Consider the following 21,787-nt stretch of genomic DNA (forward strand, 5'->3'; position numbering starts at 1 on the left):
CAAAGTAAGTAACACAATTATATTGTCATATATCGCAATATAACTAATTTAACTAGCCCAAAAAAAAAAATCACTTTAGTGGGGTGACAGAAGCCCTTTAAGGTTTCCTGCACATGAAGTGAAGTGTCAGTTGTACATTCTTTCATTATATTCCTTGAGGCACACAGTGTTAGAATCCTTATTAGTAACTGATTATATATAAGATCTACATGACAGTTCAGTGAATGTAATAACTGCTGTCAGAGTAAGGCCGAGTGCACACAAACGTATTTTCTTTCCGTGTCCGTTAAGTTTTTTTGCGGACCATATGCGGAACCATTCACTTCAATGGGTCCGCCAAAAAAATGGAAGTTACTCCGTGTGTATTCCGTTTCTGTATGTCCTTATTTCCGTTCCACAAAAAACTAGAACATGTCCTATTATTGGCCGCATTACGGACAAGGATAGGACTGTTCTATTAGGGGCCAGCTGTTCCGTTCCACAAAATACGGAATGCTCACGGATGTCATCTGTATTTTTGCGGACCGCAAAATACATACGGTCGTGTGCAAGAGGCCTAATACATACTATATAACAAATTAAGGCTAGTTTCACACTTGCGGCAGGACGGATCCGACATGCTGTTCACCATGTCGGATCCGTCCTGTGGCTGTTTCGCCGTGCCCCCGCTCCGTCCCCATTGACTATAATGGGGATGGGGGCGGAGCTCCGGCGCAGCCGGACTGACTAAAAAACCTGACATGCAGTAATTTTAGTCCGGCGGCCTTAAGCCGTGCACCGCCGTGCTGCGCCGGAGCTCCGCCCCCGTCCCCATTATAGTCAATGGGGACGGAGCGGCGGCCCGGGGGCACGGCGAAACAGCCGCAGGACGGATCCGACATGGTGAACAGCCTGTCGGATCCGTCCTGCCGCAAGTGTGAAAGTACCCTTAGAACACTTGACTGCTGAGAGAGAAAAACAAAATACTTTGTTACTGAAAAAATAGCAACATTGTTTCTCAGGCCTCTTGCACACGACCGTACGGCTTTTTGAGTATTTTGCGGTCCGCAGAAAACGGATCTGCAAAAATACGGATGACGTCCGTGTGCATTCCGTTTTTTGCGGAACGGAACAGCCGGCCCCTGATAGAACAGTCCTATCCTTGTCCGTTATGCGGACAATTTAGGACATGTTCTATCTTTGAACGGAATGGAAATACGGAGACGGAAGGCATACGGAGTACATTTTTTTTGCGGATCCGAAGAAATTAATGGTTCCGTATACGGAAAGCAAAAAACTGAACGGAAACGGAAAAAGGGGCCTTAGGCATCTTTCACACAGGCGTCGCGTGTGAGGGCCGGATAGGATGCGTGTGCGTCGCGGGAAAATGCGCAATTTTTCTGCGCGAGTGCAAAGCTTTTTAATGCGTTTTGAACGCGCGTGAGAAAAATCGGCATGTTTGGTACCCAGACCCGAACCCGGACTTCTTTACAGAAGTTCGGATTTGGGATCGGTGTTGTGTACATTTTATTATTTTCCCTTATAACATGGTTATAAGGGAAAATAATAGCATTCTGAATACAGAATGCATAGTACAATAGTGATGGAGGGGTTAAAAAAATAAAAATAAAAATTCAACTCACCTCATCCACTTGTTCGCGAAGCCCGGCTCGTCTTCATTCTTTTTCTTTGAGGACCGGATGAATGGGTCTGCATCCGTGATGCGGAATGCACAGGGAACGGTGCCAGTGTATTGCGGATCCGCAAATACGGTCCGCAATACGGCCACGGAGCGGCGCACACGTTCGTGTGCAGGAGGCCCAATCCTCAGCAGGTGATTCATTTTGTGGACCTGCAAATGAAGGTTACATCCAGTAGATGGCGACATACGCACAGTACAGATCTGGACAGTTTTGTTACAGGATAGACAATTCACGTTTTCATTTTCAGGTGTAAAATTTCATTTTGTTAATATGACAAGCACCAGAAGCTCTCATGTCTAGCATTTTAAAGGGGTTATCCCATGACTAATAAAAAAGTAAAAAAAAATGAAGATCAGACATCATATAGCACCTGACAACCTCTAGCTAATAAACCTAGAACCAGCCCTGCACCTCACATGGATCCAGAGATCGCCCCATTTATTGCTCTGCTAGATTTATATCAAGCTGGCGGCTCAAGGGGCGTGTCCTTTCTCAGGGGGCGTGTCCTTTCTCAGGGGGCGTGTCGATTTTGTTGTAGCTGGTGGCAGTTGAAAGATGGAATTGAGCATGTGGATTCACATGAGGTGGACAGAGAAATAAGGAAAAGAACAAACAGCAGGTGGCGCTATACAGATAGATTATACTGAATAACTCAGTGGCTGTGCTAAATTGTTAATTACCTGCAGTTACAATACTATTCAGATCCAGGGGCTGGTAGAATATTTTTTTGTGGGACAACCACATAGGCCAGAGGGTTTTGCCCTTTGACAATAACTTTTTATTGGAAGGGTCCCCTGACCAATCTCAAATTGCTGCTGTGACCCTGGGACGTCGGCTATAATCTATGGAGGAACCCAGCAGCAAATGTTTAGCTTCCCGGACTTAATCTGTATATTTTGTGGATCCGTTTTTTTGCTGGCCGCAAAATACTGAAAAAGCCAAACGGTCGTGTGCAAGAGGCCTTAAAGTGATGTTTCCATAAATTCTTTATCCAATGCAGCTGATTTCCCTGGAGATGCTGCTGTTCCTTTAAATCCTGGCGGTGGCGCTTCCTGTGGGTGGGTGTGCGAGTCTGTGAATAGAAGCATCCTGTGTCCTGTCTCTGGGTGTTAGTAAGAGTGCGAATAATTCATAGGTGTGAAGAGCGAAGGAAGATCAGCCTCATCCGGATACTAAGACTTCTAGATTTAATAATGTGAGACTCCCAGCAAAATGGCCGGGGATTGTCAGATGACAACAATGCCCTGAAATTCATACAATATCTTCTATCTATTATCTATTTATCTCACATTTATCTATCTATCTATCTATCTAATTATCTATCTCAGTCTATCTATTTTTCTATCTATCTTTCTCTTTATCTATCATATATCTAATTACATCTGCAGTTGCCTATGGTTTGTCAGGATGTTCTCTCTGCTACATCCTACTGCTGTGTCACTGATATGTATGGCGTCTATAGACACGTATCCTGTATGTTACATGTCCATACAATGCCCATACACGCATCCCTGCTAGTACATGGAGCTGTAAAGGACGTCTGAAACAAACCTTGTGTCCCAGCATTGGCCCCAGATGCTGTTGTACCCCTCCACCATGCTTTGCACTGCAGCTCTACGTTTGCTGTGTGTAAGCACAAGCTCAGTGAAGAATATTTCCCTTGCACCAAAAGTACAAACCAAAAGATAAAGATAGTGACCATGTCATTTACATATATACTACAGTTAAAAAAGCCACAGTAGAGGGTAACGCCCCTTTAAATGCTGTTACCCTTTAAATCTCTCCATTATTGTGGGGTACTGTTTCTACTTAAAGAGACACAATGTTGTATACACCACTTTAAATTGAGATACCCCTTGGATAAATTCACAGTGTTTTCTTTGCTGAAAAGAATGTGATGCGGAATCTCCTTCGGAATTCCCCCCTTTTCTTTTAGATTTTTTTTTTTAACGCAGCGCAGTTTTTCACCCTTTTTTTGATGTGGTTTTTCATCTTGTTCATTTTCAATGGGAGCGCTTGCAGCGGAATCCACCACTAGGGGGAGCTCAGTGCAAAGACATTATTATAGCTTCCAGCGCACTGTATAAACGCCTATGCAAAGAGCTCCCCCTAGTGGTGGCTGCAGGCAGACAGTTTTGGAACATTTTTTTTTAATTAAAATTCATTCTGTTTCATAAAAAAAAATTGTTAACTTGTCAGAAATTTGGGGCATTGTGCTTTGCGTTCTGAATTGCTTGGGAGAGTCTGACGCACGCGTGCTGGGATATTGGTGGCGCAGGGGGGGCCCATGCTAAGGGGCCATACGAGATCAGTGTTTGCCCCTTGATGGAGAGGTGATAAATTTTTTCTGTGTGAAAACTCCTTTAACCCCTTTTGAACATCCGCCATACGGCGAACGTTGGGTCTTTAAGGATGGCACCCGCTCTGGCATTATCGCATTTAACCCCTCAGATGCTGCGATCAGCTCTCCCTGGCTGAGATCGGGGAAGGCGTTCCCTTGAAGAAATAAGCCAGATCCTGTACCAGGCTTCTAGGTTTATTACTGGTATATTCCAATTCAGGCCTGCAGGCGGCAGCACTAGATTGTAATATACCGGTCTCTGTATATTGTAATGAACAAAAGTCTATTATTTTATACAAATTGCAATCTAATTATTGCATGTTTGGGCCCATTTGGGGGCCAATAAAACAATTAAGAAAAAAAAAAAGTTAAAAAAGTTTTTTAAAATAGAAAAAATATTTAAGAATTCAAATCACCCCCTTTCCTCAAAATAAAAATAAAAATAATCAAAAAAAGAAAAACGCCCGTTCCATTCACATATTAAAACATTTAGTTCATATGGCGTAACAGAAAAAAAAATCTGAATGGCCGAATTGCTCTTTTTTTTATCACTTCACCTCTTACAAAATGGTATCAATAAAAACTACAGATTGTCCTGCAAAAAATGAGCCCCCACACAGCTCCATAGACATAACCATGAAAAAGTTATGGGGGTCAGAAACTCAGAATATGGCGATTAGAGGTGAGCAAATTTCCGCTTATGAAATTTGTATGCGATTCGTTTACTGCTAAAAGCAGAATTGCGTTATGGATTCCGTTACCACGGACCATAACGCAGGACTCCCCTGCATAACAGAAAACGGGACGGATCCGTTATGCAGCCCATAGACTTGCATTATGACTTCCATAGACTAAAGGCATTCCGTTATAGAATTGCGTTATGGTCCGTGTTAACGGAATCCATAACGCAATTCTGCTTTTACCAGTAAACGAATCGCAGATGAATTTCAAACTATGAAATTCGCTCATCTCTAATGGCGATGAATAGAAAAAATAAAAAATAATTATTCAGTATTAAAACACAAGAAAAACGATACAAATATGGTATTGCCGTAATCGTACTGACTGGGAGAATGAAGGGAAGGGGTCAGCTTTACTTCATCGTAAAAACAAAACTGTGGCGGAAATGCATTTTTTTTTTTCCTATTCCACCACCTTTAGAATTTTTTTTCCAGCTTTCCACCACATCCTATGCAATATCAAATGATGGCATTAGAAAGTATAACTTGTCCCGCAAAAACACATGTGGAAGGAAAAATAAAAACATTATGGCCCCGGAAAGGCAGGGAGTGAAAAATAAAAACGCAAAAATGGAAAAATTGCCATGTCAGGAAGGGGTTAAATATAAACAGATTACTCTATGGGACTAATATTCTATTATATGATTATAGTGCCACAGAAATGACCAGGGTTGAACAGTCCTGACGCGTTATGTGGCCACCCCGAGCGCGCTCAGTGCTCATCTCCGATAATTTATGAGCTGCTGTTTAGGTCTGAATTCAAAGTAACAGCAGCAATAACCCGGCGGCGCAGATATCAGCAGAGGGCGAGCTCGCTCTGCACACAGATAAGGATATTATGACCGTAATCTAGAGCCCAGGAGCAGAAGCAAAGCAGTTATTATAAATCCGCACTGTAGCGGTCACGTGGGTGCCAGGCTAGGTGGCTATATGTCCTTCGCTGAGGCATAACATGAAGTCTTTGGGCTTGTATGCTGGTGTCCAAAAGACAGCGCCACTCTTGGACAGTGCCTGATATGGCAACCCAGCCCCCACACTGCCTCTTCCGTTCACCTGTTCAAGTGATTGAGACTGACCTGCAATACCGGACACTGCCTACAAACAGTAGTGGCGCTGTTTGTGAAAGAAATGGACACTTTTTTTTTTTTTTTTTTCCTAATCACCTCTTTAAGGGGATTATCCTCTGAAATGTATTACTAGGCCAGGGATCAGCGACCTCCGGCACTCCAGCTATTCTGAAACTACAACTCCCACAATCCTCCTTTAACTTCTATTGGAGTAACATGAACAGTTGAGCAAGTGTGCATGCTGGGAATTGTAGTGTCACAGCAGCTGGAGAGCCGGAGGTTGCTGCTAGGGCTGCAGCTATCGGTTATTTTAGTAATCAAGTATTCTACCGATCCAACGATTAATCGAGTACTCTAATAAGAAAAAAAAAATTAGAACATTTTCTCTAAAAACCCATCAGCCCCCCTGCCATCAGGCTCCCCCTCCCCCCAGTGCCATCAGTTCTCCCTCCAGTGCCATCAGCTCCCCCCCAGATCCCCCTCCAGTGCCATCAGCTCCCCCCCAGATCCCCCTCCAATGCCATCAGCTCCCCCTCCAATGCCATCAGCTCCCCCTCCAATGCCATCAGCTCCTCCTCCAATGCCACCAGCTCCCCCCAGTGCCACCAGCTTCCCCATGTCATCAGTTGCTCTCCCCCCAATGCTACCAGCTGCCCCCACTGCCATCAGTTCCCCCAATCCCCCTCCTAGCCATCAGTGCCCAGACGCAGCGCCAGTGAACTAAAATACTTACCTTTCCTGTTGGGGTGCTGCCGACACTCCAGAGATCTTCCATCCTCACGATCCGTGGTCGCCCGCCTGCCCGCACAGCGCTGCACTGCAGGATACAGTGCAGCGCTGTGCGGGCAGGCGGGGGACCACGGATCGTTAGTAATAGCAAGCGCTTCACTCACACTCCGTGGTCACATGGCACAAACGAATCATCGATGCAAAAAATTAGCATCGAGGATTTTTTTGTGTCGAGTTAATCGATTAATTTGAGAAATCGTTTCGGCCCTAGTTGCTGCCCCCTGTACTGGGCGATGAATAGAGCTTGTTCAGTGAAGTATTATTGTAATATACACGCAATTAAAATATTATGTTTTTTTAATGTACATTTTTCTTCTAGTAGCGCCCCCTGCTGTCTATCCTTGCACTGCATTCTGGGGGATTCAGGTGCTTGCTGATCTGCTGCCCACCCACAGAAAGAGAAGCAAGTCCTCCAGATAGTTTTTACTCACCTATTTTAGGCCTCGTGCACAAGACAGTATTGCACAACTTATCCCCTATCTACAGGATAGGTGTCTGATTGGCAGGGGTCTGACCTTTGGGGCCCCCACCAATCATGAGAATAGGGGCCCGTGTTCAATTCTATGGGTCTGTTGTAGATAGCCGTATACAAGCACTTCGCTATCTCCGGCATCCCTACAGAGCTGAGTAGATTGGCAGCGTGCATGTGTGTCCCCCTGCTCCATTCAATTGGGGGAATATGGGCTCCGTTCGGCGGAGCCCCCCCCCCCCCCCTCAATCCTGTGGATAGAGTATAAGCTGTTATAAGGGGACAATCCCTTTAATGGTGAGGGGTCCAGCTCGAAATGTCTGATTTTGCTTTGAACTAAAATAAAACTGTTGCTTTTGAGGCACGTTCACACCTGACATGCACGCTGCAGGTTTTCCATCATGAATTTGCATGTAGAAAATGTGTAGTGTTTTACAGTACCAGCAAAAGTAGAGGAGATTTCATCAAATCTCACCCACAGACTGTAAGAAAAAATTTGCTGCAGATTTTCACCGTTGATTTCACCCTTTGCAATGCACTGGTGCCCGTCCTGCATGGATGTATCCTCAAGGATTATTCTGCTCCCAACCTATACCTGTAGAGCAGGGATGGTTAAACCAGCTGTTGCAGAACTACAACTCCCAGCATGCACAGACTGCCTACAGCTATAAGCCTACAGGAAGGCATTGTGGGAATTGTAGTTTTACAACAGCTGGAGAGCCACAGGTTGGCCATCCCTGCTGTAGAGAGAACGGAATGAGAAACTTTCTACCAGGAACAGCGCCACCCTTGTCCGCTGGCTGCGCCTGATATTGCAGCTCAGCTCTATTCGATCAAATAGCTCCTTCTTGGGTATCGGCAGCAATAAAATGAGATGTGATCCTGAGGCTTACAGACTTGTTGCAGTCGTCAGGAATTAATTTCAAGACCAAGGACCTAAGGCTACATTTGCGTGACCGTATCTGTATTGCGATACGCAAAATACGGATATGAACTGTGTGCATCCTGCATTTTTTCGTGGGGCTCCATTGTAAAAACGGACAAGAATAGGACATGTTCTATAATTTGCTGCCTTTTTTCGGCCCCGTAGAAAGGAATGGGTCTGCGTGTGATCTGCAAAAAATTGCGGATCGGATGCGGACTGAACACACGCCTGTGTGAATGTAGCCTAGGAGGCAGGCAGGGCGATGAATGGGATGCATGGGGGGGAGGGGGGCATAGTACAAGAAGGATGCAGATCATTGTTGTATCAGATGCCGATGCAAGGAGTATAGTCATTGTCTACGAGGATGAGCTCCTGGACTATGCCCATATCTACCAGCGAGCTACCGCCTGCACAGTGCCATCCATTGCTACAGATGATCAGCCCACAATCCTCCAGGTCTGATTGGTCCACAAATGGGGAAGTGTAACTGCGATGAAGAAAATCACACTGACTGTGAATGAGATGCTGCTGACCCGGGAGGAGGAGGGGGCAGGGGCAGCGCTGGCACCGCAGGCAATGCACATATATATAGCGGTATACATGCATGCAGTATATACATATATATATATGTACAGTGTATAGGCTGCTCCTCCTCCATATGTACATTTCTGGGCTTGCTTCATTAATAAATCATTACAGACATGAATAGAAGGGAGGGGGGGGGGCTGCCATCCAGCAATGCATACAGATCAGGAGACACCAGCAGCAGATAGGTATATATCTCATTGACACCTATAGATATGTGAAGGAGGAGGATGTCTTGCTAGAGACAGCTGGAGACGCACAGATATAGAGACAGACATCAATCTGTGATCACACAGAGACAGCTGAGGAGGAGGAGGAGGAGGAGAGGGAGGCGCCTGTGTGCTCAGCTCTGTGCACTGCTCTCAATGCAGAGGACACTGGCAGCAGCACTGGCCACTGGCTGCATCACACTGCACTGCACCCCTGTGCCAGGGCACTTCCTGCACACAGTATCCTGCCAGAGGCACACTGCCTCCCCCCGCTGGGCACAGCACTGTTACAGCACAGCACCTCGCCCTGGCACTTCTTGGCACAGCATGAAGGTGCAGGGTCCTTTGCTCTGAGACCTGAAGCTGTTGTCTAGTGTCTAAGGTCACCCAACCCTCTCCCCTTCCCCCTCACCCTCCAGGACACTGGACAACTCCATTCCTCTGAGGACTTGGTGGTAAAACGTCTTCTCGTCTTCTGCTTGATGGTGAGCTCATGGATAGGAGGTGGTGGCACTAGCAGTGATATGACAGCAGATCAGTGAGTGCCAGGCACCGAGCAAAAGGATGGCGTCTCATGGGAAGCCAAGGAAAGACAGAACCGCGGACTACGAAAGTCAGTTTAAAGGTGAGAAGGTTGATGGGTAGGTGGGGAGCATGAATGGGTTAAAAAAAGAAGGGTTATGGGGAACTTGTATGATGACAGGCTGTGGTTTTAGCAGAGACGTGTAACGCGTTTCCTGCATAGAGCCCCATGTAACGTATGTTATACATCTGGTGGTGAAGTCCAGCAGATGACCAGTGTTCCAGCCAATTGACCTATCGGACCATATTGTCTACTCAGGTGGCGAGAATCTCTGCCCATGCCAATGGCAATTCTTCTCTTGAATATACTCCACACGTGTCATCTGTATTTCAGTTTTTCCTAATGCGTCAAATTTCGTCAGCCCCCCAAAACCTTTCCACGGTCGTCGACTTTAATGGGCACCTTTATAGCTCTGCGCTAACTCTACGCAGGACTACGGTGCATTGTGCATGTGTCCTGTCTCTGCAGCTCTGTGTGATTTCTGACTGCACCAGGAGCTCTCGTCTACGCTGGAGCTTCAGGTAGAATCTGGATCCTTCCAGGCTCAGCTGTTCTCCCACCACAATGGACAAGGTCAGACGGGAACGTAGACAAAACCGCCTTGTGATAATCGGAGTAAAAGTTCATTGCCGTAGGCGAACCCTCATTATAATCTCTACTTAGAATCCGTATTCTACTCTGTCTGCCGTAAAGCTTCCACCATGACACATTCAGACTAAATAAACAGATTTATTGGCAGGAATGAGGGTTATATATGGACTTATTCTGGAGCTGCAGGTTTATATAGTCTAAATATTCCCATCAATTAAAATTTAGGCCAGCAATAACTGGGGAGGTTCTCAGACCCTTGTGGGTATATGGGGAATTAAATAACCTTCCTATTGTAGTTATCTAGATCATGGTGGAAACATCTAAGGGCCATCATGTTCGTTTTGACTGAAAAAGACTGTCTCTCTCATATCCTGACGTCTTTGTGGCTTCTCTCACTCAGAACTGGCATATTTATGACATGATTGCATCCATCCATCTTCTCACTGATTGTCTTCTTCCAGGTGTAATTGTCTTGCCGGTACCATATAGACACTCTATCAGATATAGCCTATCAGATATGTTCAAAATGATATAATGTCCGTCTGAATTAAACATTAACTGCATTGAAAATTCCACATGGTGTGCTGTCAGAAACTTTATTCTATTAGGTGTAATTGTCTTGGTCATTGAGTTGGGTCTTCCCATAGACTGTCTAACGTAATAAATCTTCAGTTTAATAACTGAGGTGCAAGGTTAGACTTGGTTTTTGCAAGAATGTCCATCAACTTCCTCATATCTTCTCAGACGTCTTCTACAATCCTAAATACATCAGTATTACCCATGGCCAAGAGGTTTTTTGATCAAGACACCCCATTTATTGGCTGGGGAAATCTCATTCAACCATGTATGAATGGGGTGACCATGTAATATGTGGCTGGGTCAAGTGCATCGGAGGAAAAGCTGCTCTTACAAAGTTACTCCTCCCTCTGGCCTGTAGATGAGGGTCCTCTTGAGTGGATGCCTCTCCTACATGATGGCCATTTGCCCAAAAAGGACATATAAACAGGGGTTGTCTTGGTGAGACAACCATGTTAAGATCTGCTGCAAATACCCTGGACAATTCTGACTGGTGCTTTCATAGGGACATCTTCCTGAAGATCTTTGATCTTCAGCTACTTAGTAGAAGGTGATGACATCCCTTTACTGCTGTCTTCTATATTTTACCTCTACTTTGTGATGTTTCAAAAATATGAAAGATTCTAAGAATATTCCTCAAGTTCATTAAAATTTCCAAGAGTAGAGACTTTGTGAAAGACCAGAAGACATAAAAGGGACCCTATAGTCTTATAAAAATTTGTGATCATCTGTGAAGACTGGTCCTTGCCACGGGTATCTCCTCCCATGGCCCTGTTGTATTGGTGTCTCTAAAATCTTTGGGCTTTTTCTTCTCTACTTTGGATCCTTTCCTCAGTAAGACGTCTAGACTTCTAGTGTAGTTTACTGATCATCTACATGGCCTTCTGTAGAAGTTCTGGCCTCTTATTTGATTGAATGGGGTCGATTTATGCTATAAATATGTAAAGCAGCTTCAAAAATTCTTTATCATCCATTATGATCTAGGAGCTTATCAGGTAAAATTGTCTAAGTTTAGAACTATTTATACTCCAAGGATCTTCCATGAATGATGATCTGTCATGGGAGGATGTTTGCAATTGGTTTGGTTACATCATAGCCTATATGTACAGTGCACATATATACACAAACCGTAGAGTTGGCCCATTTATTGCTATGAGGTTTGCAAAGGATTGAGTTCCAGCTAAGTTTGGCCCCTATCCTACTTCTCCATGAATGATGTGAACCTGATGGACTTCACAGCAACTTTTTGTAGGCAAAGGAAGGAGCGTTGGTGCAATGCCATGCCATCCTTCGTTTCTACAAGTAATGTGTTTTTCTGTCCAAGCAAGGGATGTTGGGTTCTCCGAACCAAGAGGAAGGTCAAGATCTTTGCTGTGGTGCCTCTCTCTTCTACACACACCCCAGCCTACCAAGCAATCCAGGGCTGCCAAATACTCATCTACTTCCTGAGCCTAAAACGGTGTGAATTGTCAGACGCTAAAAACTTCAGCCTTCAGAGGGTGAAGGACAGTAGGATCCACATGTTGTAACCTGACCCATATATTTCCTTATTGCACCCCTATCACTACACATGCAAGTGCATTCCCCTGCTGCTATCTTACATGTCATATGTCACATGCAGTGAATAGTGTGTATGTCCCAGTCACGCTTGTTTTGACATGATTGAATTAAGAATGACATGTGAGTGAATGAGTCACGGCAAGTTGCTTTATACATGTGACGGGTTATAAAAGGCCTAAGCGGGTAAATAACTGAGCACTATTTGTTCAGACGAAGCCTTCAAAGAAAAAGCCAGACTTTCATGCGAGCAAAATAGATCCGTTTTGCTTTTCTGATGAGGATGTAAAGGATAAAATACATTTTTATGAATCCTTGTTAAAGCGGTTTCTGTCACTGGGAACAGTTGGTGATACAAGAACGTGGAAGTCTATCAGGTGACCTGTGAAGTGGAAGCTAAATGGCTACCTGATCCTTTGATGTCTCCTTTTTGAACATCTACAAGGTATTGCCCATTTAGCCAATAAAATGTGACAAGGGGGCTCAAATGCCGGCTCCTTCCAGCTTTGTAGACTTATTAACGGGTTGAGTTAGATAGAGGAAGCCAACATGTGAGCCCTGTGGGCTAATTGGCCAAAACGGTTTGGTGGTATGATACGGTTTGGTCAATTAGTTGATTGACATGGTATGATAAAACCTGTGGTCCCATTATGAGTGGTTGGGGGCCATAATAGCAAATAGTACACAAAGGGGTCCAGATACATTGGTTTTGGTGCCCAAAGAACATAGTTGCCTGCAGTGTGGGCTCCACAAGGAAGAGACATGCTGGTTTAGGCCACTATATGGTGGAAGACCTTAAGCAATTACCCCTCTATGTAAACGTAGATGCGCCCACAAACTTCAACTCATTAGAGCATCTTATAGAAATCCTTACATATTGGAGCTTGTCCAGGGCCTATTTAATATTTAAAAAAAACCTAAGGGTATGTTTACACAGAGGATTCTTTTAAAAACCCAGAAAGAATAAGTGTCCTCTCCATTCTTGATATGGATTCCACGTCCAGAGTGTCTATTGAAAATCGGCAGGAATGAAAATTGTCACTGAAGGTGTCAGAAAAAGACGCATGCGAAAAAACCTGATGCAGATTCCGCATCTTATATATATATTTTTTTTTCAGCTCAGAAAATACTTGGTGTGAACATGTCCCAATCCTTTTATAGGCTCCCTATGTACATGTGTGGATGGACGTTTTGTGTATAGAAATGAGCCCTATGGGCAAATATTCACTTGCAGACCAAGAATACAGACTGTCGTCTTTGGCAGTGTGTAGTCAGTGGGCTTCAGACTAAGGGCTGTCTTAAAGGGGTTATCCCATGAATAATGTAAAAATGATCATATAAAAAACAACATATAGTACATGAAAATATCTTTCTAACACAGCTACAACCAGCCCTGTACCTCACATGGATCCAGAGATCTCCCCATTCATTGCTCTGCTAGATTTATATCAAGCTGGCAGCTCAAGGGGAGTGTCTTTTCTGCTGCAGCTAAGGGGGCGTGTCCATGCTCTACCTATCACAGCTCAGGAGGCAGTTGAAGGATGAAACTGAGCATGTGCGGCCATCTCAGTGAGCAGGACAAAGAGAAAAAACAAACAGCAGGTGGCGCTATACAGACACATTTTATTTAATAACTCAGTGGCTATGCAAAATTTTTAATCACATGCAATTACAAAAGTATTCAGATCCAGGTGCTGGTTTGAAAATTGTAGAATATTTTTTTTGCGGGACAACCCCTTTAAAGTAAACTACATTAGCTTTAGCTTTATGATGTCTTTATACCAGCCCCATAGGAATGTAAGAGGCACAGCTATGAAGGGGCCCTAATGGTAAGTGGCCAATTGACCCCTTTCTATGCAGTATCACAACGGCTGTATCTAATCAGAGGGACAACTAGTTAATATTTTGACACATCTACCAGGTTGTTGCAGATAGGCTCCTGGAAAGCAGTGCACCCATATTCTGTTTTTGGGTCTGTCTGTGCCCTACCCCTGAAGGACCTTAATAATTGTTATATGTAAAAAGTGAAACTTCAAGAATAATTGATTGACAAGATCTTGTTGAGGAACTGGTCTATGAAACTTGTTGCGGCAGGCAAAAAAAAATATCTTGCCTAATGCATCAGGGATTTTTTTCTCTCACAATATTAGTTTTATTATTTCTGCAAAATTTGCTTGCTTCTGCCGCCTCTCTTACCATGTCATTTTTAGTAACTGTTTTCATTCTCCACGTGATAACAGTGTGGAGCATCTGTTGTGTCATTCCTCTATTATTCCTGCTGGAAGTTTATGAACAAATTGCTCGCAGTCTCCAATAAAGGTTCGACAGTTTTTGCCACTTGGGGGTGTGTCCCTGCACAGTCTGGCACTGATTGCATAATGTCAGACTGTGCAGGGACACGCCTCCAATTGGTAACACCCAGCTGGACCGTCATTGCAAATTGCTAGTAATTTATTTGTATCTTCTAGAAGGAATAATAACACAACATAGAGTATTAAGAATAGATGCTACAGAATGATTACACAGGGGATGCAAGTAGTTACTTAACGTATCAGGAGAGTGGCGGGGTCCCTCTCTGACTGTAAGATTCTGTCTCTGATCCTAAGAAACTTCTCCTCAAGGCGAACTTAGAAAGCTTGTGTCACTTGTGGTGATGTCTACTAAATGGAAGTGGATTGCATTTTACAAACTGGGTAACAACGTTGGCAGAAGTGTGCTGAAACATCTCCTGTACCAACGCTGAACATTTCTAGAAGATCCGAGGAACGGTTTACATGAGATCATGCATTTTTGGAGAGTGGTCAGAACGGTATGCGTAATCCCAGAAGTTTGTTGACATCAAAAGTGATGGCTTACAATGGAAAACCAAGTCTTCTTATGTGATTCACACTTGGCACCGAGTCCCCAGTTATAGCTGTGGTTGAGTCACCTTGGACTTGTCACATGAAGATGTTTGGTTCAGGCCATGTACTATTTTTCAAAGGTTTACGGGAAATTGTATTGTTGACTCTCAAGTCTGGATTCCATAGAAGTCAAGCCAATAGTATAAAACCCAAAATAGCTTATAAAGTGGTAATTGGATTCCCTGGATGGTTACTTCTAGGGTAGCCTTCAGTTTACGAGGTTTTAATTACAGGGCTATTCCGTAGGTAATGATTGGATCTGAAGCTGTAGATGTCTATCCAACATTGAGGGTTGGAGACAACTGCACATCCTTAGACCTATACTAATGGTGTAGTGGGGTGGGTCCATTTGGGACTTCCCAGCATGAGCACTCCGCATATTGGTCCCACACATGGCTAGTTCTTGGAGAAATTGTCCACTTGGACCACATTCTACATGGTATTAAGGCCATGATAACCCCCTGACGATAGTTAAAGATTCCTGAAGCAACCCCAAAGTACCATGGATATGGACCGTAATGCTTTATTCTGCAGATCCATAGGGATATAACCACATTGATTACTTATCCTTTCATTATGTGGGGGATTGATCCCAGTACCTCACACTGATCAGCAGAAAGAAGGGTCTCCAGCCATGTTAGGCCCTCTGAACCCTTTTAGTCACAACCTCATGGACATGTAGGGTGACTTCAGTGAGGACCCATGGTGATTTGTTCTGTTGATCAGTATGGTTCTTGGAGATTAGAGGCCCACAGGTCATACATTGATGGGTTGTCCTGAGGACTGGTGGTGGAATGATCTTCAAGAACTACACGAGCAACAGAAAGAAAGGTCTGGAGCAACACAGTTCCACCTGAGTGGAGGTGGGCTGTGGTATTAAGCTGTACAGACGTGGGTGGTTTCTGCAATGAGGAGGCTATTGCACTTTTTTAGCACTGCCCGTGGTCCGAATGGGGACACCAGCAGTGTGCACCCTGCAGAGCTCCTAAGATAGATGCATTAGAAGAGGGCAGGTTCTTCTCCAATTCATCTATCATGGCAGGTATGCCTTCAGGAGTGGAATTACCACCGGGGCCCAGCACACAAGGTCCTGATGCAAGCCAGTGTCGGGATGCTATGGGTGGCCGTATCTGGAAATGAGGGTCCTGGGAGTAGTGAATATTAATTTTTCTGGGTCTGATTAGTTTTGGCATCTGGTCTGGGGTCTGAATAATTTTAGGGTCTGTCCGTGGTCGACTCATTTTAGGGTCTGATCTGGGGTCTGATTAATTTTAGTGGTCTAGTTTTGGGTCTCCTTAATTTTTATAGGTCTGCATGAGTTTAGGGGTCTTAAAGGGAATCCGTCAACAAACTGTTTGCATAGACACATAGCTGTGGTTCACCTAATTAAAACGCAGTTTTTTTTTTTGTTCTTTCTGCTCCTCCCTCGCTGCTTTGGTTGACAGGGCCAGGCAGTGGCAAAGCAGCCAGGGAGGAGCTGATCATTAAAATGTGTGGTGCTTGGGTTCAACAAGAGCAATGGTGATGCCCTCATTGCACCAAAGGCCTAATTTGCATATTAAGAAAAAGTATCATAGTTTGGGAAAGGATCCTCGGATCAACAAGAGAAAAACAGCGTTTTAATCAGGTGAACCACATCCATGTGTCTACGCAAACAGTTTGATAGGGAGGTCGCTGGTAACAGATTACCTTCAATTTTGGAGTCTAGTTTGGTTTTTCTACTACTAATAATAAATCTTGATAGAAATAGTTTTAGTTTTTTAAAAGGTCAACCAGATGGCATCTCGGATCTTGGCCTAACCACAGACTGGGCAAGCAGACCATTGCTAAAACTAGTCGAGTACCCCCGGCCTATCCACCAATATTAAATGGGTCCTCCCACGAAAAAAATTCTTCAGTTTTCAACCCAGCACCTGGATGTGAACACTTTTGCAATTGCATGTAATTAAAAATTTATTATACCTACTAGGTTATTCAATACTGCGCCACCTCCTGTTTGCCCTTTTTTGTAATGTCTCTGTCCTGTTCACTGAGACAGAAGCACCTGCTCAGTTCCATCCTTCAACTGCCACCAGCTGCAGCAGAAAGGACACGTCCCCTGATCTGCAGCAGAAAGGACACGTCCCCTAAGCTGTCAGCTTGATCTAGCAAAGCAATGAATGGGGAGATCTCTGGATCCATGTGAGGTACAGGGCTGGTTCTAGCTTTGTTAGAAAGAAGATGACATGTCCTATATGATGTCTGATTTTTATTTTTTACATTATTCATGTAAAAATCTAGTTTTAAATATTAGTTTTGGCCAATATGGCAGCTTCCGTGACAACAATATATTCATTTAAAGGTGAAAATATGTGAAGAAGGAATGTGAATATCCACACGTTTTACTTTTATACAAGCGTGAACCAGCGGTGCCCACCAGGGGAACATATTTTCCCTTCAAAGTGACAAGCTCTGCCCAGTACGTATGAATAATGTCATTGATGCCCTGCAGGAAGCTTATGTCATGAGCAATTTTTGGTTAAAGGGATGTGATCTGTGTTGGTTAAATGCATGTGTTAGCAGGGCCGGGGGAGGGGGGAGTGCACATGGAGTTATAAACTGGGTAAACATTCCCCACACCCCTCTGAATCGTAGTTTAAAAGCCTGGAGCAGAACTTTGAACCGGCTGCATGAAGCTTATCATATTTTGTACATTTCAGCAACAATCTTATCAACTTGCCTTTCCCTCCGCTCATCAGAGAGGGAAATACATATATATTAATTTAACTACCACATTTTCCTGTGCTGTGTCAGAACAGTCGTTTTTGGAAAGCTTTAGGGGTGCAAAGAAAAACTTTTAAAGCAAAAAATGCCACTTTTTAAGTCACTTAAAGGGGAACTCCACTTTTACAAAGTAGAGCTCTACCTTCTAAGGGTCTTTCCACCATAGTAAGTTTATGTATATCGAGAGGATATATTATCGCTACCTGACTTCTAGAATGAAGGAATCATAGCACCAAGTTAAAGGGCATCTGTCAGCAGTTTTGTACCTATGACACTGGCTGACCTGTTACATGTGCACTTGGCAGCTGAAGGCATCTGTGTTGGTCCCATGTTCATATGTGTCCGCATTGCTGAGAAAAATTATGTTTTAATGTATGCAAATGAGCTTCTAGGAGCAATGGGGGCGTTACCATTACACCTAGAGGCTCCACTTTCTCTGCGACTGCTGACAGATGCCCTTTAAGGGAGTAGTCTCTTTACTACTTCTCTGCCTTCTCTGCACGGCACCATTGATTAAAGGGGTTGTCCCACGAAAAGATATTCTACATAATACTTTTTGTAATTGAATGTAATTAAAAATTTAGCATAGCCACTGAATTATTCAAGAAAATGTATCTGTATAGCGCCACCTGCTGTTTGTTCTTTTCTTATTTATTTGCCCTGCTCACTGAGATGGCCGCACATGCTCAGTTCCATCCTTCAACTGCCTCCTGAGCTGTGATAGGGAGAGCATTGACACTCCTCCTGAGCTGTGATAGGGAGAGCATTGACACTCCTCCTGAGCTGTGATAGGGAGAGCATGGACACGCCCCCTGAGCTGCAGCAGAAAAGACACTCCCCTTGATATAAATCTAGCAGAGCAATGAATGGGGAGATCTCTGGACCCATGTGGGGGCTGCTTCTAGCTTTTATTAAAAAGAGATTCTCATGTACCATAAGATGTTTCATTTTTTACAATAAGTATGGGACATCCCCCTTTAATATGGTGGAAAACCCCATTAAAGTCCATAGGATACGTCATTCATCATCTCACCTATAGAACTCCAATCTCTAATAATTGAGACCTATGATCAGGGTACCCCTTTAAGTGCTCACATATGCCATTATATAATGATTCCCCCGGAGTGGAAAAAAAATGTAGTGCACACCCGCGTGTGTGTGTGGCACAGCTGTTGTGTGAAGTGTCAGTGACAGGAAGTAACTCTCACAGGACACTTCCGCTGCTTTGCTTCATACCTACTTGCTCAACTCGCTCACTCGGCCTACTAATGCTGAATATAGTGACGGGTTCATATTTACTGGAAAAACTGAAAAAAAAATTTTTTTTACATATGGTGTACATTTGGCGTTGCACGGAAGCACAATGCAAGTCGGATTACCCCTTTAAAGGGGTATTGTGGTTTTTAACAGAGATGCCTTCCTCACGAACATCTTGCCCATGCTTTTTATTTAATTTTTTTTGGACTCTCCTGACCCGTTTTCACCATCCCTCTGGCTGGTTTCCATCCTGTATGTAGAACTTCCTGTTGCTGTGTCCAACCAAACCCATGATGCACTTCTCCTTCCTCTGCCACAGCTCCAGCACCGCCCCTAACAATGCCCAGCTAGTTTATAGCTCCTCCCACCCAGCTAGTTACATAGACACTGGTCATGGTCATGTGACCACAGCCCAGAACGGGAGATTGGAGCAATAAATGTAATAGAAGTACATTACAAAATGACAGCAACCTTCATTAATTATTATTTTAGAGGATGTCGAAAACTGGAAAACTCCTTTAAGGGGTTAAAAGAAATGCATAGACAAATCCCTCTAATAGTAAAGCCTGTAAAAATTTTAATTACTGTTTTTGCCACCTCTCCCCACTAATTCCTGCTAGGCCCCTGTAGACACTAGGCCTCAGTTAGCTCGCCTCCATGCTATCACATGGTAATATCCTCTAATTACTACGAGCCATTGTCACTAAGGACACAACGTCCATGAAAGCGGTCTGTCACAGGGTCGGGCCACATCAGTTTACAATTAGAGGTGGTTTGGGGAGGTCTGGTCGCAGGTAGTAAGGATGTGGAGTCTAAATATGAGAAATTTGCTGCCTCCTTTTAGAAACACATGTCTGTTTACGTCCAGAAACAGCGCCACTCCTGTCCACAGGTTGTGTGTGGTATTGCAGCTCCACCTCATTCACTTCAACGGAGCTACAATACCAGAGACAACCCGTAGACCGGTGTGGCGCTCTTCCTATAAGAAAGCAGCCATGTTTGTCTAAACCTGAACAGCCCCTTTAAGGCATAAACATAGCTTTCATACATTTTATTCCCATGGAGCCTCAGAATATTGTGTGACCACATAAAGGGGGAGATTCATCAAAACTAGTGTAAAGGAAAACTGGCTTAGTTGCCCATAGCAACCAATCAGATTCCTGCTTTCATTTTTCAGAGGTACTTTGGAAAATGAAAGCAGGAATCTGATTGGTCGCTATGGGCAACTAAGCCAGTTTTCCTTTATACTAGGGGAGAGTTAGCAAAACTGGTGTAAAAGAAAACAGGCTTAGTTGCCCATGGCAACCAATCAGATTCCTGCTTTCATTTTTCAAAGCTGGAATCTGATTGGTCGCTATGGGCAACTAAGCCAGTTTTCCTTTATACTGGTTTTGATAAATCTCCCCCTTATAGGCCTTTACAAGTTACCGATAATTGCCAGATATACAGGGACTGTTCCTAATTTTCAGACTGCAAATAATGGCCAATGGGATAGAGAAGGCGCTCATAGGGTAAGTAAATTCAACAAAACAAATTTCAAATAAAAGAAATGGTTTGCTCACCTATTGCGGTTGCATCAATTGGATGCAACTGCAATGGAGATCGAGTGTGGATAAGAGACGGTTGGTGCAGCCAAGATTCGTCCTAACGCCTTGGGCAGGAGCCACCCTGCCACTAGGGTAGTGAAATTGAAGCCTGTCCAGGCTGTCCTGTGCCAAAATGGATGGGGCTTATGTATGCCCACCTGACACATGGAAGTTTCTAGGGTGGTTTGGGGGTGGTGCCTACATGCCCTGAATTTACCAACTACCGTGTTGGCAAACTATGGCTACCTCATGTTTTAATGGTGGGGGGTGCATATCATGAGGAAAAAAAACAAAACGTAAGTGTCCTGCAAAGGGACATGGGGTGCCATTTTTGCACAAGCAGTATCTTCCTCAGTCAGCACTGTGTTGCGTGACTAGAGCGTTCGCTGCAGGAAGTAACATGGTTTATGGTTTGGGAACATATAGTTGGCGTGACGCCATGTGCGGTGTATGGCTATGTGGTGGAATATTATGAGCGAAAGCATGGTCTATATTAGGGGTCAGCAACCTACAGCACTCCAGCTGTTGTGAAACTATAAATCCCAGCATGCTCCATTCATTTCTATGACAATTCTGAGAAGAGCAGAGCAAGGATGCAGGGATCTCAAGTCTCCCGGAAGTTCAGGGAGTCTCCCGCTATTAGATAGCGGCTCCCTGACACCCGCATGTGAGACAATATATCCAATATATCCCGGAAAGGTTTACTGATAGCAGAGCAGAGAGAAGAGAAGTGACAGATGACACAGAGTTTAGATTACAGGTTGAATTAGCCCTTTAGGGTCAAATTGGCCTCTCAAGGAGATCTATATGTTAAAGGCATCCCTCCTTCTGTCTCATTCAGTAGCTATATAACTATTGAGAGAGACGTATTTTTTTAAAAAATACATTTACACATTTAACCCTCCATTTTAATTATATTATTTACCCCAGTGTTAAATCCCCCCCCCCCCCCCCCCATGCTTGTTTTTTCCTACAGTGGGGTAGATAATTACACACAGGGTTTTAAAGAATAAACTTCCTGACTCAGACCAAGAGCCGACTCGGCGAGTCAGCAAGTGAATCGAAGCATCCGCGCATGCGCATTGCGCAACCTAAGCTTCGGTTCACTTGCTTCTTGTCAGCTTAGCGAATGAACCGACTCATGTGAAAGATCCGAACTTCCCA

The 21,787-nt window shown here is 44.1% G+C and overlaps 1 protein-coding gene across 1 annotated transcript in view; it reads left to right on the plus strand.

Moving 5' to 3' along the window:
- The first annotated feature begins 8,679 nt into the window (after positions 1–8,679).
- Positions 8,680–21,787, plus strand: part of ARHGAP4 (Rho GTPase activating protein 4) — a 74,628-nt gene continuing 61,520 nt past the window's right edge. Inside the window, exon 1 of the mRNA XM_040406064.1 lies at positions 8,680–9,432. Coding sequence (XP_040261998.1) covers positions 9,372–9,432 — 61 coding nt within the window. The 5' untranslated portion in view covers positions 8,680–9,371. The remainder of the gene's footprint in view (positions 9,433–21,787) is intronic.

This window comes from Bufo bufo, chromosome 8 (genome assembly GCF_905171765.1).
Source record: "Bufo bufo chromosome 8, aBufBuf1.1, whole genome shotgun sequence".
NCBI classification, from domain to species: domain Eukaryota; kingdom Metazoa; phylum Chordata; class Amphibia; order Anura; family Bufonidae; genus Bufo; species Bufo bufo.